Genomic DNA, 18,558 nt, shown 5'->3' on the forward strand with positions numbered 1-18,558 from the left:
CGGGTGCATGTTATAGAGCGAAAAATACGGTAAATAAAATATTATTATTATTATTTTATTATTAAGGGTTTATAGGTCAAAAACAGCCCAGAAACTAATTGGCAGCCAGTGCAATCAGGCCGGGGTTGGTGTCAACTGTCTTGCCCCAGTGAGCAACGTGGCCGCCGAATTCTGCACCAACTGAAGTTTCTGAACCATCTTCAGGCGACAGCAGTGGATCCAGGGATGCTCCTGAAATGCGTACCTGCTCCTTCTGAGGCAGTGTGAATACTACTTCTACTATTATTAATAATAATAATAATAAAGCAGGAATTTCTAACGCATTCAAGGTCAGAGGGATCAGGCACAACAACTATCACACTGAAAATCGTTTTGTCAGCAGATGCTGCAAAGTCAAGAGTTGGGTGGGGAGAGGCGAGAGGCAGCGCAGGTTTAGAAGATGAAGGGAGCTCTGCAGTGCAGCAGCTTTCGAAAGCAAGAACCGCTGCTGTCAGGAAGCCCACAGTGACAGTAGCAGGAAGCCCTGGCCAAAAGGTACACAGCCACAAGGCTGGTCCCAGCATGCTACACCTCACCAACGAATGAGGACCTTCAAAAGCCAAAGACCCAAAGCATCTATCTTTGGGGGAAAAGAAAAAATAAAATCTCCCAGGTCATTAAAGAGGCAGGTCAATGCAATCTGGGGAAGGAGCAGCAGCTATGGAGGGATGCTTAACAGACCATTAACCCTCAAGGCTATTAAAATAATGAACTGCAACTATTCAGAGATCAGGGAGTGAGTCAGGCAAGGGCAGAAGAGGCTCCCTCTCCTCTTGTTAACGGGATTTATGGGATGTTTAACATTAAAAATTAACACCCACTTTTCAAATAAAATGTTATGTGATCGAGGGGGGAGGGGGGGAGGAGGCAGACAGGCTAAAAGGAGGATGTCATGCTGCCTGTCATATTATGGGTTGGTAAGCTAGACTGCACACTCCTTGCCTGCATGTGATGGTTTAAATAGATGGGAAGGTACCCTAGGCTTGAATTATGGGCAAAGAGGGATAGGGGTGTGTGTGTGTGTGTGTGTGTGTGTGTGTGTGTGTGTGTGTGTGTGTTGGGGCCATCTATGAAATCCACAACCCCCTACTTCCCAATTTTAGTATGGTAACCCCTTCAAAAAAGGGGGGCAAGCACAAAAAAGTGAAGTGCCCCCCTGTAAAGTTAATACTAAAATGTAAACATATTGTATTTGATTCCTGCCATCAGGGGCCCTATTATACCTGGCAGTGATGTTAAAAGTCACAATTTGGCCTCAGGGGCATTGTGAAATACGCACAAAATGCCCACCAACCATACTTTGGTGTTTTTCACGTTAATTTCAAAATAAGAGTTGTGCAGATGTGAAAGGCAGCTTTCATTTTCGCCCATGATGTATTTTCACTCCAGTCATCACTGCTGAACACATTGCTAGCTCCTATGATGGGAAGCTCGAGTTCCCAGACACACAGCAGGGAATTCCCAGAGAACCAGCAGAAAGCAGCTAGCCTTGGAAACGCTACTGAATTATTCACCCTAAAATAATTAAGTACAGTGCGGTTTGCTCATCTGAGAAATCAGATAAGCTTTATGGCCAGTAGAGTGGAACGTCAGGCTAAGGCAAGGGTGCGTGAATTGATTGTTTGCCCACTTGGCAATAGGAAAGGAACAACATGCCCAGCTTCAAATATTACTGAGCCCAACTCAAGATGCTTATATTAAGCCCTGCACGACTTGGGGGCCAGGTGCATCCGGGGACCACCTCTCACCTACCAAGACCTTTCATTCATCACCTGAGGCCCTTCGTTGTGTGGCTCCCATCCGAAGGAGATGTGGAAGGTGGCAACAAGAGAACGGGCCTTTTTAGTGGTGGCTCCCTGACTGCGGAATGCTCTCCCCAGAGAGATATGTCAGGCCCCGTTACTGCCAACCTTTAGGTGCCAGATAAAGATGCTTCTGTTCACCCAAGCATTTAGGTCTGAAAAAGTTTGCTGACCCCTGGTCTAGATTATCCTTGGGGTCCTTTCCAACTCTACAATTCGTTGATTAATTTCCAACACTGAAACAGGTGCTTGAGACAGACAGTATTGAGATAGGTAGGCAAATGGCCTGGCCCAATGCAAGTTAGCTTCCTGTACTCTTTTAAGTGCCTGAAACACTTCCAATGGAATTTTGGGGTCTTGATGGCAACAGACACAAATCGTGACACCATCATCTTTTTGAGGACAAAGCTGGAGGGGGAAATAGCATCTCCCCAAACTGTTGGTGGTTTCAGTTGTTTATACAGTGGAGTACAACAGCCATGATTCTGCAAGTATTCTGTGCATGCATAACTCAAAATGTTGGCATTCGACTTGAACTGGAACCCTGACTGCGCTTTAACAGCAACACCCAGGGGACTATGGGAATGTTCTTCTGGCATCTTGTCACATTGCCTTTTTTGCCTAAATTTATTCCAGATAGAAGGTCCATGCAATTTACAAGTCTCCAGTTCACGAGCAGAGGCGATGCTGTGCCGTGGGAACAGAAGTGATTGCGAGTTGAGAACGCCCAAAGATGGACTCCGGAAGTGCAGTCCTGTGCATGTCTACTCAAAAGTAAGCCTTGTTGAGTTTCAATGGGGCTTGCTCCTAGGTAAGCAAGGACAGGACTGCAGCTTAGGAGCTGGCTGAGTTTGAAGCAACGCTTTAATCATGTATAACGTGGATTGAATCTGAAGTCTTTGGTGGCGGATAGCGCTAAATCCCTGTTTCCAATTTGGCACAGAGCAATCAATTCTCTTCTGGGAAAAGAAGCCCCAGTTCACCACCCATGTGCATGACCTGTTGCCTCTGCACTTGATCAAGGTAGCTGAAGTTGGAATCCAACCACACTGAGAAGTCCTGGTTTGGATCCAAACATACTCTGCCCTTCAGCATACAAAAGGAATCTTCAGCAAACTGCAGGGCGATGTTAGACTTCGTGCTGGGTGGCATCAGAAAAATATGCAGAAACATAAGCAGAATGATTTCTATAGGACCTCCTTCTTACAGAAGGGATGGGAGCTCCAGGTCTCCCTTGAAATGCTTTCGAGCTTACATCTCCCACCCTTCTTGAACTCAGCGTTCAAAATTCGCCAGTAGCTATCAACCACTGGCAACCAAGTGAAGATGCCTGGGGGGGCAGGACAGCGTCTGATGTCTCCACCACCAGGAGATGCATGCCTAGATATCCTTGACTCTTGCCCGTTTTCACACGCTAACAACACATCCTGTAGAATTCTATCCGTTATGTTTTATCTGCCCAATCAGAATGAACTTCAGGAACCAAAAAGTCGTACTGAAAAACACGACTTTTGGCCCCGAAACGGCAACTAGACATTTCGTTACGCCGACTATAACCCTAGTTTAAGGAGCCATTGGGCCCCTAGCTTATATACCTGAGTTTCTAACACTTCCCCAACCATTGTTCATGCTGGCTGGGGCTGAAGAGAATTGGAGTTTGCAACAATTTTTAGAGGGCTACAGGTTCCTCATTTGCAGATATTTCCCCATCTGCTCACAACTCTTGGTTCCATCCTATTACATTTGAAGCAGGGCTGGATAAAGACATCCTGGGTGTCAGGAGTGCGTGCAGGAGCCAGGCCCTGTGACCAGTAGGGCTTCGCAGGGCTGGGGCCTTCCTAAGTTTGTTCTGGAGAGGCAAGGCGCAGCCGCACAGGTGAGGCCGCTTGGTAACTCAATGGACCTGGTGGCAAGAGCGGGGAAGGCATATAAGGTCAGCATTTCCTTTCGGCTCTTTGCCATAGCAACTTGTTTTCTGCCTTGCTGCGTTTGGCTTCTTGCTTCCTGATCCTCAGACCTCAGCTTCGTGACTCCTTGCTTCTTGACCCTCAGACCCTTGACTTCGTGACTCCTTTCTCCTCGACCCTCGGACCCTCGACTTCATGACTCCCTGCTTCCTGACCCCTGGACCCCTGGCTTCTGGACTCTCGTTCCTGCTCCCACCCCGCCATCTTGCCCCTGGTCCCGACGTCCTCAGCCAGGACTTTGATTGCCCCTAGGACTTTGATTGACCATGACACTGGGGCCCTAAGCTTTCTCAAGTTCAAGAAAGCCCCCCTCCATCACTCAATGCTGCTGTCATCAAGGGATAACTGCACACGAGTGACCCAGCCCCCAAGCATATGAAATGTGTACTGTTCTTGACTCAAACCCCTAAGAGATGGCTTTCCCCATCTTTCATTCAACCACCCTGGTCATTAGCAGGATTTAAAATAAAAATAAAAAATCTGTATCACACACACGCACACCCATCAAAATGTTGCAGAGAATTTGCTTTCATCAAGCTATGTTACTATGCCTTCCCACTCACTCGCAGCTCAGCTAAAAGTTCAAGAGCTTTTTATATTATTCACATGCCAATTACTGTGCAATCAAAGTGTGTGTGGGGGGGAGAACAGTGAGAGAAAAGTTGTTTTTCTCCTTTCAGATCTCTGCCTCTTGCTGCAAAACCCGAAGCTCTTATTTTTAATTGCTTTTAAGTAAAAAGATCTAAATGGATCTCAGCAACAAGCCGAGCATTTCAAGACAAGGGCTGCAGAGCTTAAAGGTCAAGAACCCAGTACACACTGCAACATTATTCCTTGCAGAAACACAGACAGAAGCAGGAAATAACAATAGTTATTATTAATAACAATATGTTATTTATGGCAATAACATAAAACAAAAGATTGAGCAGGTATGTATCACTTTCAAGTGTTCACAGAGATTTGCATGCATTATTTCCCCCCGTCTACCCTCCTAATCTGAAATTTGCTCCCGGAGTTCAAAAACGGCTCGCGCTAATGAAATTACCTCTCGCAAAATGCGCCTAGAACAATGGGAGTTTCAAACACTGCCCGTCGCTCTCTCTCTCTCTCTCACTTCCACCTACCTCAGTTATTGTGGCAGGAAAAGGAACACATCTGCAATTGCTTGGCAGGAACAAAAGGATAAAAATGCTACAACTCACAGGTCACTACTAGGGCTGGGTGATATATCAATATATCATCCAAAACCAGTTTGAAGTCCATATTATGATATCAGATTCATAATTTTTGACCTGGCAACATATTAAGAACCATGGTGTGTGTGTGTGTGCATGATGCAAAAATCACAACGCAGGAAAAACCGTGAAACCAATGCCTCTACATAGCTCCATCCATATTTCAGGCATTGTGATATATCAGTATATTGCAAAGTTTAGTTAGTGTTGAAAACCAGATACAGTGCTACCTTGGTTTACGAACTTAATCCATTCCAGAAGTCTACTCTTAAACCAAAGCGTTCTTAAACCAAGGAGTGCTTTCCCATAGCAGCAGTGGACTCAATTTACAAATAGAACACACTCAACAGGAAGCGGAACATGTTCTGCTTCCAAGGCAAAGTTCACAAACCAAAACACCTACTTCCGGGTTTGCAGCGTTCGTAATCCAAGTTGTTCATAAACTAAGCTGTTCTTAAACCAAGGTACCACTGTATTGGCCATCCCTACGGTTTGCCTCTACATAGTTCCATTCTTATTTCAGACATCGTGTTATATTGAGATGTTTGGCTGGTATATCACAATATTGAAAACCAGATACCACCCAGCCCTAGTCACGACCTTTACTTTCCTTGCCCAAACAGAGGCGGTGGCCACAATCGCAGGCCCTTCCCTAGCCGCTGCCTACTCTGAGTCACCCGCATTTCCCCCAGAGTTCCAAAACTTCCCAAAGACATTTTGCATTTGCATCACCTTTCAGGGTAGGAGTTTTTGCGTTTTTTTTTAAGTGAACCCGTTCACAGTGCAAAATAAAATCTGTATTTCACATGCTAACATCTTATACAGTGGTACCTCAGGTTACAGATGCTTCAGGTTACAGACTCCGCTAACCCAGAAATAGTACCTCGGGCTAAGAACTTTGCTTCAGGATGAGAACAGAAATCGCGCGGCAGCGGGAGGCCCCATTAGCTAAAGTGGTGCTTCAGGTTAAGAACGGACCTCTGGAACGAATTAAGTGCTTAACCCGAGGTACCACTGTATTCCAATAATATCATTTGAGGATTATGTCTTCAAGTGAGGAATTTGGAGGCCTCTGTTGGTACACACTCTCTACTCCCATGCCCATCTCAGACCCCAGATGGATAAACCACAAAACAGGTAACATACCTTCACACTTTAGCGCAGATTTGGCGTGCCCTATGGCTTCCCACGGCGACGGAATGTCCAGGAAGACCGCGTCTGCAAGGTGAGTGATGCCAAAGCCGTTTTTGCAGACATCTTGGTTCTTCACCGTCACCAAATGGCCCACCTTGTGCTCTTCAAACTCCTGGATGGCTTTCTCAGCTCTCTGCTGGTGGAACTCCACTGTATACAGATGCCCTGTTGGAGCAATTGTCCTGATAATTGCATGAGACAGGGAGCCACTTCCAGTACCTAGGAGGAAGGGGAAGGAATTGCAGCCTTTGAGGAAGCATTTCTTACGAGAGAAGGATTCCCTCTTTATGCCCTTGTGTTAAGAGGATCTAGCAAGGGTTCATGGTCAAACAGGCATTCGAAACCGGGTCTCCCTGCTCCTAAACCCCACCCTCTAACCACTATTCCACACTGCCCCACGACTAGGGATCTGACCAATTTAATATCATCCATGGTAGAGGATTCTGATCACCTACTTTGCTAATGGGGAGAAAAGCACATTGCTGAGAGGCTGTCTCTGCCCCCATCTGCCTAGTGGGAGGTCGCCTTCTGCTACACAGCAGCTAACAAGACTTTTGCTTGTAGGGAATTTGTATGTTTGGAAGATAATAAGGGACCAGAGATGGAAGAAGAATTTGCAACAAGATCTTGAAGAAGCCTGATCACGGCCACCTCGTCATCTACTGTGCACCATATCCAGGTTCGCTTCTTCACTAATTTCACTAATTTTACAATCATTTTGACATTTCAAAACTTGACTTCCTCCCCCCCCCCCTTTCTGCGGTTCCTTAAATTTATTTTTAATATCTTCTGCACATCCAAATTATTGTAATATGCTCATTTATTCATCTTCTTTAAGTATAAACGCTTATAAAACTGCAGGTTATTACAATAATCTTGCCAGTGTTCTTATCTGTTTACAGTTTATCTGTAAATATTAATAAACCATTTCCATTCTTTCATAAAAAAATTGTTATCTTGATTTCTTATTCTTCTGGTATGTTTTGCCATTTCTGCATATTCCATAAGTTTTTGTATCCATTCTTCCTTTGCTGGGGCTTCTGCTTCTTTCCATTTTGGGGCAAGTAACATTCTTGCTGCTGTAGTAGCATGCATGATTAAGCTTCTATACATTTTAGGTAGTTCTATAATTCCCAAAAGAAAAGCTTCTGGGTTGGTTTGTTTTTTACAAAGGTTATTTTAAACATGCTTTTCATTTCAGTATATATCATTTCCCAGTAAGCTTTAACCTTACTGCAATACCACCACATATGATTAAAAGTACCTTCTTTCTCTTTACATTTCCAACACTTATTTGATTTAGATTTATACATTTTTGCTAATTTACTTGGTGTAAGATACCATCGATACATCATTTTCATATAATTTTCTCTTAAATCATAACATGCTGTAAATTTTATATCCAGATTCCACAATTGCTCGCACGCTTCCACGTCTATATTATGCTCAATATCTATTGCCCAATATCCAGGTTCACTTCTAATAAATGCAATAGCCATGGGAATCAACAGTTCCACAAACAATGTTCGCTGCAAGGTCAGGTGTAGTAAAAGGAAGCGATCTGAAAAGGCTGTGGCAGAAGAGTTAGTGACCCACTTGAATCATAGAACTGTAGAATTGGAAGAGACCACGAAGCTCATCTTGTCCAACCGCCAGCAATGCAGGAATGTTTTGCCCAACATGGGGCTGGAACCCACAACCCTGAGATTAAGAGTCCCGTGCTCTACCAACTGAGCTATCCTAGCCATGGGGCTTTCCCCTAGGAATCCTGGGTGCTGCAGTATGTTCAAGGAGCTGAGAGTTGTTCAGAGACTCTTGTTCCCTGCACAATGCTCTAATTAGCTGTGCCCGCCCCACTCGTCAAAGGAAGGTGCATAGCCAACGATCAGGGAAGATGGGAGTGGTAAAATCAGGAGGGCCAGGCGTTCCCCACACCTGAATTGTCAGCTAAATCATGAGGTTTGAGCTACTTGTGGCTCCCAAGCAACAGATGTTTTAGCTCTTAAGTAAATGAAAAATTGTATGGACGGTAGATTAAAGAATGTGCACTTTCTCTGTTAATTGCAGCATGAATAATCTTTGCAAATCGCCGGAAGTGGCAGACAGAACCACTGAAAGCGGGTAGTTGTTTAAGATATGGGATACGATTTAGTTAAAATTCCCCGAGATTAAAATTTCTTATAATTAGGGACTGTTAATAAAAAGAAACACGGCATTAGTTGTTAGGTATCCAGCAGCGGAACAGCCAGTTGAATGCAAAATGATGTTTTCTAAAAAAAACATGCTGTTTGAATACAGGGAAAAATATTTATGCTCTCTTTTTCACTTTCCCACTATTTGTTTTTTTTATGCGTCATAAACACTATTTGTTTTTTTTATGGGTATAAGCTTTCCGTGTGCATGCAGTCGTTAACAGTCGTCAATAGGTTTACTGCACCCATTGAGTCCATCACCCATCTCCTACTACCCTCCTGAGAAAACCCACCCCACCCCCACTATATATAAGTGTTTGGTGACGTCTGTTTCAGTGTATCTGAAGAAGTGTGCATGCACATGAAAGCTTATACCCAGAACTAACATAGTTGGTCTCTAAGGTGCTACAGGACAATTTTTTTATTTATTTCGACTGTGTCAGACCAACACGGTTACCTACCTGAACCATGGCTTCAAGTTACAAGAAAGGAGATTCCAACAACTTTCTGACAGTAAGAACAGTCTCCCTCGGGAGGTTGACTCTCTTTCCTTAGATGTTTTTAAACAGAGGTCGGATGGCCACCTGCTGAGGTTCTTGAATTGTAGGGTTGGACTCAATGACCCTTGGGGTTCCAGTCCAACTCTCCCTTTTCCACGACCCTATCTCCCAAGCCCACTTCCTCCCATGCCAAGAGCTCTTAAGAGAACCTTGCTGTGCTCCACAGCACTATGACCCACCCTCCAAACATGTCTACAGTGGTGCCCCGCAAGACGAATGCCTCGCAAGACGGAAAACCTGCTAGACGAAAGGGTTTTCCGTTTTTCGATGCGCTTCGCAAGACGAATTTCCCTATGGGCTTGCTTCGCAAGACGAAAACGTCTTGCGAGTGTTGCGATTTTTTTTCGCTCCCCCCTTTTTCTAATCCGCTAAGCTGCTAATAGCCTTTTAGCTGCTAAGCCGCTAAGCCTTTAATAGCTGCTAATCCGCTAAGCCGCTAATAGGGTTGCTTCGCAAGACGAAAAAACCGCTAGACGAAGAGACTCGCGGAACGGATTAATTTCGTCTTGCGAGGCACCACTGTATTTACTTCTGGGGGAACCGCAAGCCCCATGCTAAATTCTGCAGACAAACAGGCCTGCCCATCGATTGCTTTGCGTGACAACAGCCGCGTGAAGCCTCTTGCCAGAAGGCACGCTTGTACGACCGGGTGGGGAATTTGGGGCGACCCAGGGAGTGTAACGATTTCTGCCCCCCCAGAGGGTTAACCATTGCCCTCGCCCCAGGTCCCTCCCCATTCATCTCCGGAAGCAAACAGAAGGGATGTTAACACAGCAGGGGGGAGGGGAGAAGCACAGGAGGCGGCTTGGCAAATGTCTCTCTCGGTTTCCCACTCGATATTCTCCTTCTACATTTTTAATTATCTGGCTTTTAAAAACCTGCTCCTGAACCACCAGGGAAGAAGACTGTTCTCCTTCCCTTTCTAGGAAACTCCCCCCCCCCAAATTAAAGTTGGCTTTGGCTCAGCGCCTGGGCTCTTGGGATTCATCGCAAGCCCCCTTTATGCCAAGCCTGGAATCAGATGCTATTTGGTGGTGGTTGCTGTTTAATGGCAGGAAGAATGGTGGATATTACCAAGAAGGCACACACACCCTGCGGTAGAGAGGGAGGAAATTTGCTCAGTCGACATTTACTTGAAAATATGTTTCTCTTGGGGAGGAAAGGACTGCAGCTAAGAATGTTGTAGGAGCCCCACTGATTCGACTCAAGGGTCTGGCTAGTTCTGCAACCAGCTGGAAGCACCTGGGAAGCTCACAACAGCCCTGCCTTGCTCCCTGTCCCCAGTGTCTTGCACTCAGAGATAAACTGCTTCAGACTATGGATGCTCCATTTACCTACGAAAGCTAATAACCATTGATAGACGTAGCGCCTCTGCGAAGCGTCATTTATTCATGTTTTTAAAATGTATACCCCACAAGTCACCATCAGGGCCCCTAAGCAACTTACAATTAAACACACACACACACACACACACACACACACACACGTAAAATTCAGAACGTAATTTCAACATCAAAGGTTAAAGCATCAGGGTTTCAGTAACAGCGCAGAAAGCTTCCTGGAATAAAACCGTTTTAACCTGGCGTCTGATCCTTAGCACCGACAGTGCCTGACTGATTTCTTGTGGGAGGGGGTTCCACAGGCCCACTGAAACTGGAGGCACAACTCCTTGCTGGCCTGAGTTGTGCTTCTGGTCCAAGGGGGACCACTAATAGCGCTTCCCCCAGATGATACGGGTAATTGGTTGGGACATACAAGGCAAGGAAATCTGTGAGGTAAATTTTCTATGTACACACTATGCATTTACTCCATATTCTGTGTGCACTCCCACCACTGGTTTCGGAAGCTGCGTACACGTGACATTGGCCACAGTCCATACAGTATCTGACCTGTTTCTATCTTGCCATTTATTGAGGCATAATTTGATGTCCCCCCCCCCACCAACCAGTTTTGATCTGAAATGAGAAAAAGAACAACCTAGTGGCGTTTCAAGCAGGCAATGGCAGTTCAATGCAGTTCATCTTAATAAACCATTGGATGAGTGCTATAAGTCAGTCAAGATGGATATGAACCCTTCTGGCCTCCTCAATCATTGGAGGTTCTTTAGACAAGATAAGTGGATATCTGCTAGGGAAATTTATGGTGCCGAATATTAAGGATGCTCAAATTGACACTCTCCCATATTGAGGGGGCAAGGTTCCTAGGAGACCCCTCTCACACTTCTGACAAATGCAAGGCTGTGTGTGTGTATTTGTGTGCACAAAGCTGGCAAGTGAATGTCTCCTCATCCCCTCAACATGGGGAGTGGGGGGGTGGCAGGTGATGATGATGGGGGGCACATGTCAGTCTGAACAGCCCAGCTGCCTCAGGGCAGATGCGTTAACCAAGCCTTGCATGTATTTGTAAAGTCGACTTCCATTTTTTTTTAAATTATCTGTCAGGGAAGGCAGAGAGACGAATCAGGTAGCCCGCCTTATTTGCGTGGAAAACAATGGCCTCAGAGAAACTCCCTAAGAGAAAAAGAAGAAGTCCTGAGGTAAAACTGCAGGTTTGGGGCAATGGACAACAAAAACAAAAATACAGCAACCAGGTACAACCAACAACAAAACTGCCTATTAACAAATTACCATCATTCATTCATTCAATTTGTACCACCTTATACCTGAAGGTCTGAGGGCGGTTACAACATAACATCACAATATAACAAGACAAAATAAATAATAAAAATAACACAATCCATGACACGTTAAAACCAGCCTAGAAAGGGCATGCTGCAGAAATGGTTTCTCATCTCCTTGGTCCAGATATACCATATTTTTTGCTCTATAAGACTCACTTTTTCCCTCCTAAAAAGTAAGAGGAAATGTGTGTGCATCTTATGGAGCAAATGCAGGCTGCGCAGCTATCCCAGAAGCCAGAACAGCAAGAGGGATTGCTGCTTTCACTGCACAGTGATCCCTCTTGCAGTTCTGGCTTCTGGGATTCAGAATTTTTTTTTTCTTGTTTTCTTGCTCCAAAAACTAGGTGCGACTTATGGTCTGGTGCGTGTTATAGAGCGAAAAATACGGTACCTGCTGGAGCGAAAATGTCCTCTTGCACAGTTAGTCGCAAGAGAGAGAGAACGCATGAGATGGCCTTTGTTACTGTGGGATCTTCAAGCACAACACATTTGAATTTTGCTGCTCCTTTCGGTTCTTTGTCCTCATGTGGACTAGGAACTTGCCCCGAAGAGAAAAAGAGCAGCAGCAACAGAGTGAAATTCTCAAGGCTCATGGAGAGCATGGGAAAAGTCTGGAAGCCACATGAAAGCACTTGAGGCCGCGTGTGGGCTTCACGCCCACATTGTTCTTAGCTGCTAATTGCTATGCGGAGAATGCAGAATGCAACCCCATAGTTCCTCTACTTAGGCCACTAATGCTCTTTTCTGGCAGGCGTTTTCAGGCAGCTCTGCCTCCCAAGATCTGCCATTGTTCCTGCCAATGTTCCCGTTGTTATGAGAACAAAATATCTGAAGTGCACAACCGTGTATAAATTAGTATTCCTGAAAGGCACCAGAGATAATGAGGCTTGGTGTGAGGGCTACACAAAGCCAGCCAGTCTCACACCAGCTAGCGGAATAATACTGTCCTGAATATGCCAGGAGGCCTCACAGTTGCAACCTGCTTCCAGCTCTAAAGAGAGAGACCATGCTACCCTGAACCTGCCTGATCTCGGAAGCTAAGCAGGGTCAGGTCTGGCTAGTACTTGGATGGGAGACTGCCTGGAAATACTAGGTGCCCTAGGCCTTTGCCTCCTTAAGAGATGGAACAGCTCAGTCGGTAGAGTAGGAGACTCTTAATCTCAGGGTTTTGGGTTCAATCCCCACAGGGTTGGAATGGATGACCCTTGTGGTCCCTTCCAACTCTACAGTTCTGCGATTTTAAGATTCACATCCTTACAAGCTCATGAGCAGCAGTTATGAGATTCCTGGGACAGACCAGGGCTAGGCCTACCATTAGGCAGTGGGGTGGCTACCTCACTGATTTTGAGTGTTGCGGAAAAGACAGCAAATGACAAACTTTTAACATTTATGTATTTGTTGTTGTTGTTGTTGCCACCACCAGGGAGGTGCTTGTGGGACTTTCATTTGATCCGAGGTGTCAAACTAACCTCTTGGGAGCCACAGGTCTTAATCCAACTTAGTCCCACTCAGAGCAGACATACTGAAATCAGGGAACCGAAATCAAGCACGATTAATGAGTTTAATGGGTCTACTCTGAGCCAGTTAGACTGGATAGAGGTCACTATGAGCCAATCCTCCTTGCGCAACATCCTGCCTGGTAGAGACAGAGGAAGAATATAACATGAAACAGAAACTCCTCAGTTCAAAGCTCACCTCTTCCATGAACTCATTCGAGGGCCCGAGAAGAGTCAAGTCACTCTCGGGTCTGCCCTCTCTGCCACGAAGAGGTAATGATACTCAAACGCCTTATTCATTATTTAATGTCCTGCATTTACGTTGCAGCTCCGCGGGAAAAGTTCTGTAGCAGGCTCACAAGGCAAAACAGCAACCCGCTTGAAAAAGAACACAGAGTTGGAATAATCATCTAGCCCAGGGTTTTCCCAAACTTGGGGCTTTAGCTGTTTTTGGACTACAACTCCCATCATCCCTAGCTAGTAGGACCAGTGGCCAGGGATGATGGGAATCATAGTCCCAAAACAATTGCAGACCCACGTTTGGGAAACCCTAACCCGGCAAAGCAGGAATATGCAGCCGACCCTTACAGGAATCGAACCCTCAGTCTTGGCTGTATCAACACCAGGCTCTAACCAACTGAGCTATCCAGCTACAAAAACAACAAATTATTATTATTATTAAAAAATAAAAACGCAATTAGAATTCTGAGAGACCCAGGCTATGAAAGGCAAGTTGTTTAAAAGGCCTGGGTGAGTAGAAAGTTGCCAAAGGTAAACCTCATCCACAAAGCTCCCTGAGGTCAGGCACTGTCTGTCCCCCCTCCTAATTCAGAGATGTGCTTAAGACCGTTTTATTTATCCAAGCGTTTCCTGAATGAGACTTTCAACTATAGTCCACCGACCATCTTTTGCGACGGCACCGTGAATTTTAACTGTGCTGTTTTCAGTGCATAATTTACTGTTGGGCTTTCTGCATGCTGCTCTGAAATTTCATAATAAGGTGAGCAGTTTATAAATTTGCTTCTGTGCAAAGAATTCCCTTCCTTAAGCTCTGCCACTGCCTGGTGCTCCCAATTATACCCAGGGCGTTATTCTATGCGCACGCCAGTTATTCATCGACTCTCTGCCCCATATCCTGCCAACTCCCGAATAAAAGCGATGGGATGAAAAGTGTGTCCCCAAATCCCAGAGCCATCTCCCTTCACTCTGCCGCTGGCATGCCAGGCTCCTAAGAGACAGGAAGAAGACCCAGCCCCTTGCGAGGCTGCCCTGCTGAAAGACTCTTTTTTAAAAAAGGTCGTTTGCTCTTGCACTCAACTGGAGCGCATTAATCATGCATGTGCTCGGTGTACAAATGAGAGCAGAATCTAGGTTACTTCACACCGCCGCTCTTCAGAGCTGCCCTCAGCTGCCTCAGTTGCTGCTTCGGGAATCAGCCATGCATACAAATGCCGTCCGCAGGCCGCCTAGACCCACCGCCAGCGCTCTTGCTGCAGCAAAGCAGATCAAATATTTGATCATAATTCCACAGCCTTGCACACAAGCAAAATTGCATTACTGTAGCTCGGCTTCGTGGTTCGATTTGCACCGGAAGCTGGGGGGATTCCACCTGCTCGCAAATAAATGCCTTATGCACTCTCAAGGCCGAATCCAGAGCTGTGGCTCGGTTTCCAGGAACGGCAAAGGGTGACTCATCACCTACCATGTCCACCTGCTCAGCAAGAAACACACTCACAAGCACACACACACACAGCCAAGCATTCCAGATATCTACAAACTTGAAGCAGTATTGGTTTCCAGGAGAGCAGAGAGGATAGAGAAGGTTGGAAGGGGTGTGATTAATTTTGCAGATTCTAGCGGGGGGAAATCAAGCATCACCCTTTGTGACCTTGTGGATCCAAACAAAACGAGCCCATCAGCAAGCCTCAGGAAACATGGATTAGGGCAGGTATCCCCAAACTCGGCCCTCCATATGTTTTGGGACTACAACTCCCATCATCCCTAGCTAACAGGACAAGTGGTCAGGGATGATGGGAACTGTAGTCCTAAAACATCTGGAGGGCCGAGTTTGGGGGTGCTTGGATTAGGGCAAATTCAGAGGGAAGGCCAGTTGCAGGAAAAAGCAAGGAAGGAGGTCAGCCAGGGTCCACCCACAGACAAAAGCGGCTAAGAGAATCCAATTGGAAAGCAGAACCTGCAACAGGAGAAGGCTGCAAATAACCTCTGCAGTAAAACATTGCATGCAAGTTGCAGGGTTTGGCTACTTGCTTCCAACCCTATGTCTAAAAGCAGGGGTCAGCCAACTTTTTCAGCGGGGGGGCCGGTCCACTGTCTCTCAGACCTTGTGGGGGGCTGGACTATATTCTGAAGGCGGGGAAATGAACAAATTCCTATGCCCCACAAATAACCCAGAGATGCATTTTAAATAAAAGGACACATTCTACTCATGTAAAAACATGCTGATTCCCAGACTGTCCGCTGGCCAGATTTAGAAGGCGATTGGGCGGGATCCAGCCCCCGGACCTTAGTTTGCCTACCCATGCCTAAAAGTAAAGAAAGCTCCGGCCAGGACATCTGGCTGACGAAAGACCCCTCTTCCCCTCCCAGAGCTACAATTTCCAGGGTTCTCTTTGAAGAGGGGTTGGTTGTTAAGCCACTCTGAGAAGCGTAGCCGCTGCTGGAGGAGGCATGGCTTACATTCTGAGCAAAAGCATGCCATGCTGCAACTGGTTTCACAGAGGAGAGGGCTACCAATGGCTCCTCCTCCCTCTGACCACTCACTGTTGTCCCACCACCAATCCCCGGGCTCTGAGTTTTCTTCCCTTGGGGGTTCCCCAGCTGGTTCCTCCCACCGTTCCTCCAACCAGTCCACGACACTCAAGCAGAGAGGCGGCTGTCACACTCATGAGCTGCTCACGGGCTTCCCATGGGCATCTGGTTGGCCCGTTGATGCGGGCCTGATCCTGCAGGGCTCTTCTCATACAGTGTTCCTGTTTTGTTGCAGATATTACGTTTGTATGCTGCAGGTAAGGAGATTTCAGTATTCTGAGTGTACATATACTTATAAATTCATACTGATGCTTTAAAAAAATTTATAGTGGGATAGAAAAGGAAAAAGAAGAAGAAAAGAGCATAAATATTTGCCATGTATTCAAGGAAGCACAATACCATTTAAAAAAAACAAAAAACTTCATTTTGCATTCAACTGGATGTTCCACTGCAGAATACCTAACAACTAAAGCCATGTTTCTCTTATTAAACAGTGCCTTATTATAATAAATTTTAATCTCAGGGAATTTAACTAAATCGTATCTCATATCTTAAACAACTACTGGCTTTCAATGGTTCTGTCTGCCACTTCCAGCAATTTGCAATGATTATTCATGCTGCAATTAACAGACAAAGCGCGCATTCTCTAATCTACCGTCCTACATTTTAATAAAATTTTACGTACTACTGAGACAATTTTCCAGCTGCTTAAGATCTACACATCAATTGCTTGGAAGCCACAAGTAGCTCAAACACCATGATTTAGCCTAAAATTCAGGTGTGGGGAACCTCTGTCCCTCCTGATGTTCCAGCTCCCATCATCTCTGATCATTGGCTATGCACCTTCCCTTTGAAGAGTGAGGCATGCACAATGCTTAAAAACAGCTGGAGTCCTAGGACGGGGTGAGTAAACAAGCATTCCTTCGAGTGGGCTGAGCCTGTGAAGTTTCTTCGTGCCAATGCTGGTGTCAAGACTCATCATCCAGGCTGCTTGCAGTAGACTCAAGCCAAGACTCAAGTCAAGGCTCATCCCAAGTTACGTTCCTTTGTAGGAGGCTCTACACCGATAGTAGGTGGTGCTGCAGGCAGTTCCTCATCAGGAGGTATCTGACATGGAGCGTCTGGTGTCATGGGGGCAGAACACTCTTTGTCCACCTGCTTTATCCCTCCCCTGGACAGAGTTCTCCATCCCACAAACCTCTGGTCCTCTCTCTAGGCTCAGACATCTGTTGGGTTCCTGCAGCCCTTTCTCCCATCCCACTATGAACCTCCCCAGGGTTGCACAGCTCCAACTTTCTGAGCTGGATCTGACCCCCCTGTCCAAGGTGACACACAACCTCTTGTGCAAGATCTCAAGATGGAAGCCAGCACGAGGTTTCGCACAAACTCTTGTACAATGTCACAAACATCTTCCGCTAGCCCTTGTACAACAGCTCATCAGGAACAGTGCCACCGCCAGAAGCTCCTCTCCCTACATTTCTGGATCCTTCCCATGACATTTATCACCCTCTCAAGATTTGCAAAGGGCTTAACTTAAAAGCCTGGCTGACACACAATACCAGCCCGATAATTTGCCAGCACAAGATGACAGCAACACGTCCTTCAGTTGTAACTTGGCATCCTCCACATATGCAAAATGTTATGAGGATTATATTACATCCTACTGAAAATGTGTAAATGAGTTATTTCCCACAGGGTGTGTGTGTGTGTGTGTGTGTGTGTGTGTGTGTTTGTGTCTGTATATCAATGTGGCCCTTTTCACAGAGCAAACTGCCTACCTCTGCTTGACAATATGTGCTGTCAAACGATTTGAAACATAAAAGCAGGCATGCAAAACAAGTCGGAGCAATACGTTCACCTCATCTGCCAGTAACCCACTTAAAAAAAGAAAAACCCAACACGATGTATGCAAGACTCGACGGCATAAGATTAAAAATCCTGCCCATCAAGTTGGCAATTAATTTCAGCATTAAGCCAACTCCAACGCCCCAAGTTCCTTGCACAACCACACAGGAACTCGTTTGCAGTATCGCTTCATTCAACGACAGCAGGAACGCGAAACATCTCTCCTTCACCTTTGGCCTAGCAGAAAGATGGGGGAAATATGGCCCGGCACACACATCCCTGAGCATTGGCTGTGCTGGCTAGGGCTGAGGGGAGCTGGATGTCCAGCAATACCTGAACAGCCACAGATTTCACAACAAGCAAGCACCTGGCCACTTTTGCAAGAAGGCTATGAAGGTAGCTGACCAAAGTCTCATCCTCATTCCCAAAATGGCAAACCACCAGCAATTCTCAGTGCTACTGCAGACTTATACACAGAATCATAGAATTGTAGAGCTGAAAAAAGCTAGTGCGATTCTACGCTGCATCAACAGAAGTATAGCAATCACATCGAGGGAAGTAATAGTACTGCTCTATTCTGCCTTGGTCAGACCAGACCTGGAGTACTGTGTCCAGTTCTGGGCACCACTATTTAAGAAGGATATTGACAAGCTGGAAGGTGTACAGAGGAGGGCAACCAAAATGATCAAGGGTCTGGAAACCAAGCCTTATGAGGAACAGTTGAAGGAGCTGGGCATGTTTAGCTTGGAGAAGAGGCGACTGAGAGGAGATATGATGGC

At 45.9% G+C, this 18,558-nt stretch overlaps 1 protein-coding gene across 1 annotated transcript in view; it reads right to left on the reverse strand.

The window, feature by feature from the left end:
• TRMT61A (tRNA methyltransferase 61A) overlaps positions 1 to 18,558 on the reverse strand; it is a 62,053-nt gene that overhangs the window by 33,605 nt on the left and 9,890 nt on the right. Inside the window, exon 3 of the mRNA XM_083519968.1 lies at positions 6,190 to 6,456. Within this exon, the coding sequence (XP_083376094.1) occupies positions 6,190 to 6,456 (267 nt within the window). The remainder of the gene's footprint in view (positions 1 to 6,189; positions 6,457 to 18,558) is intronic.

The sequence above is a fragment of the Podarcis liolepis genome (genome assembly GCF_965112155.1).
Source record: "Podarcis liolepis genome assembly, chromosome: 1".
In the NCBI taxonomy this organism is placed as follows: domain Eukaryota; kingdom Metazoa; phylum Chordata; class Lepidosauria; order Squamata; family Lacertidae; genus Podarcis; species Podarcis liolepis.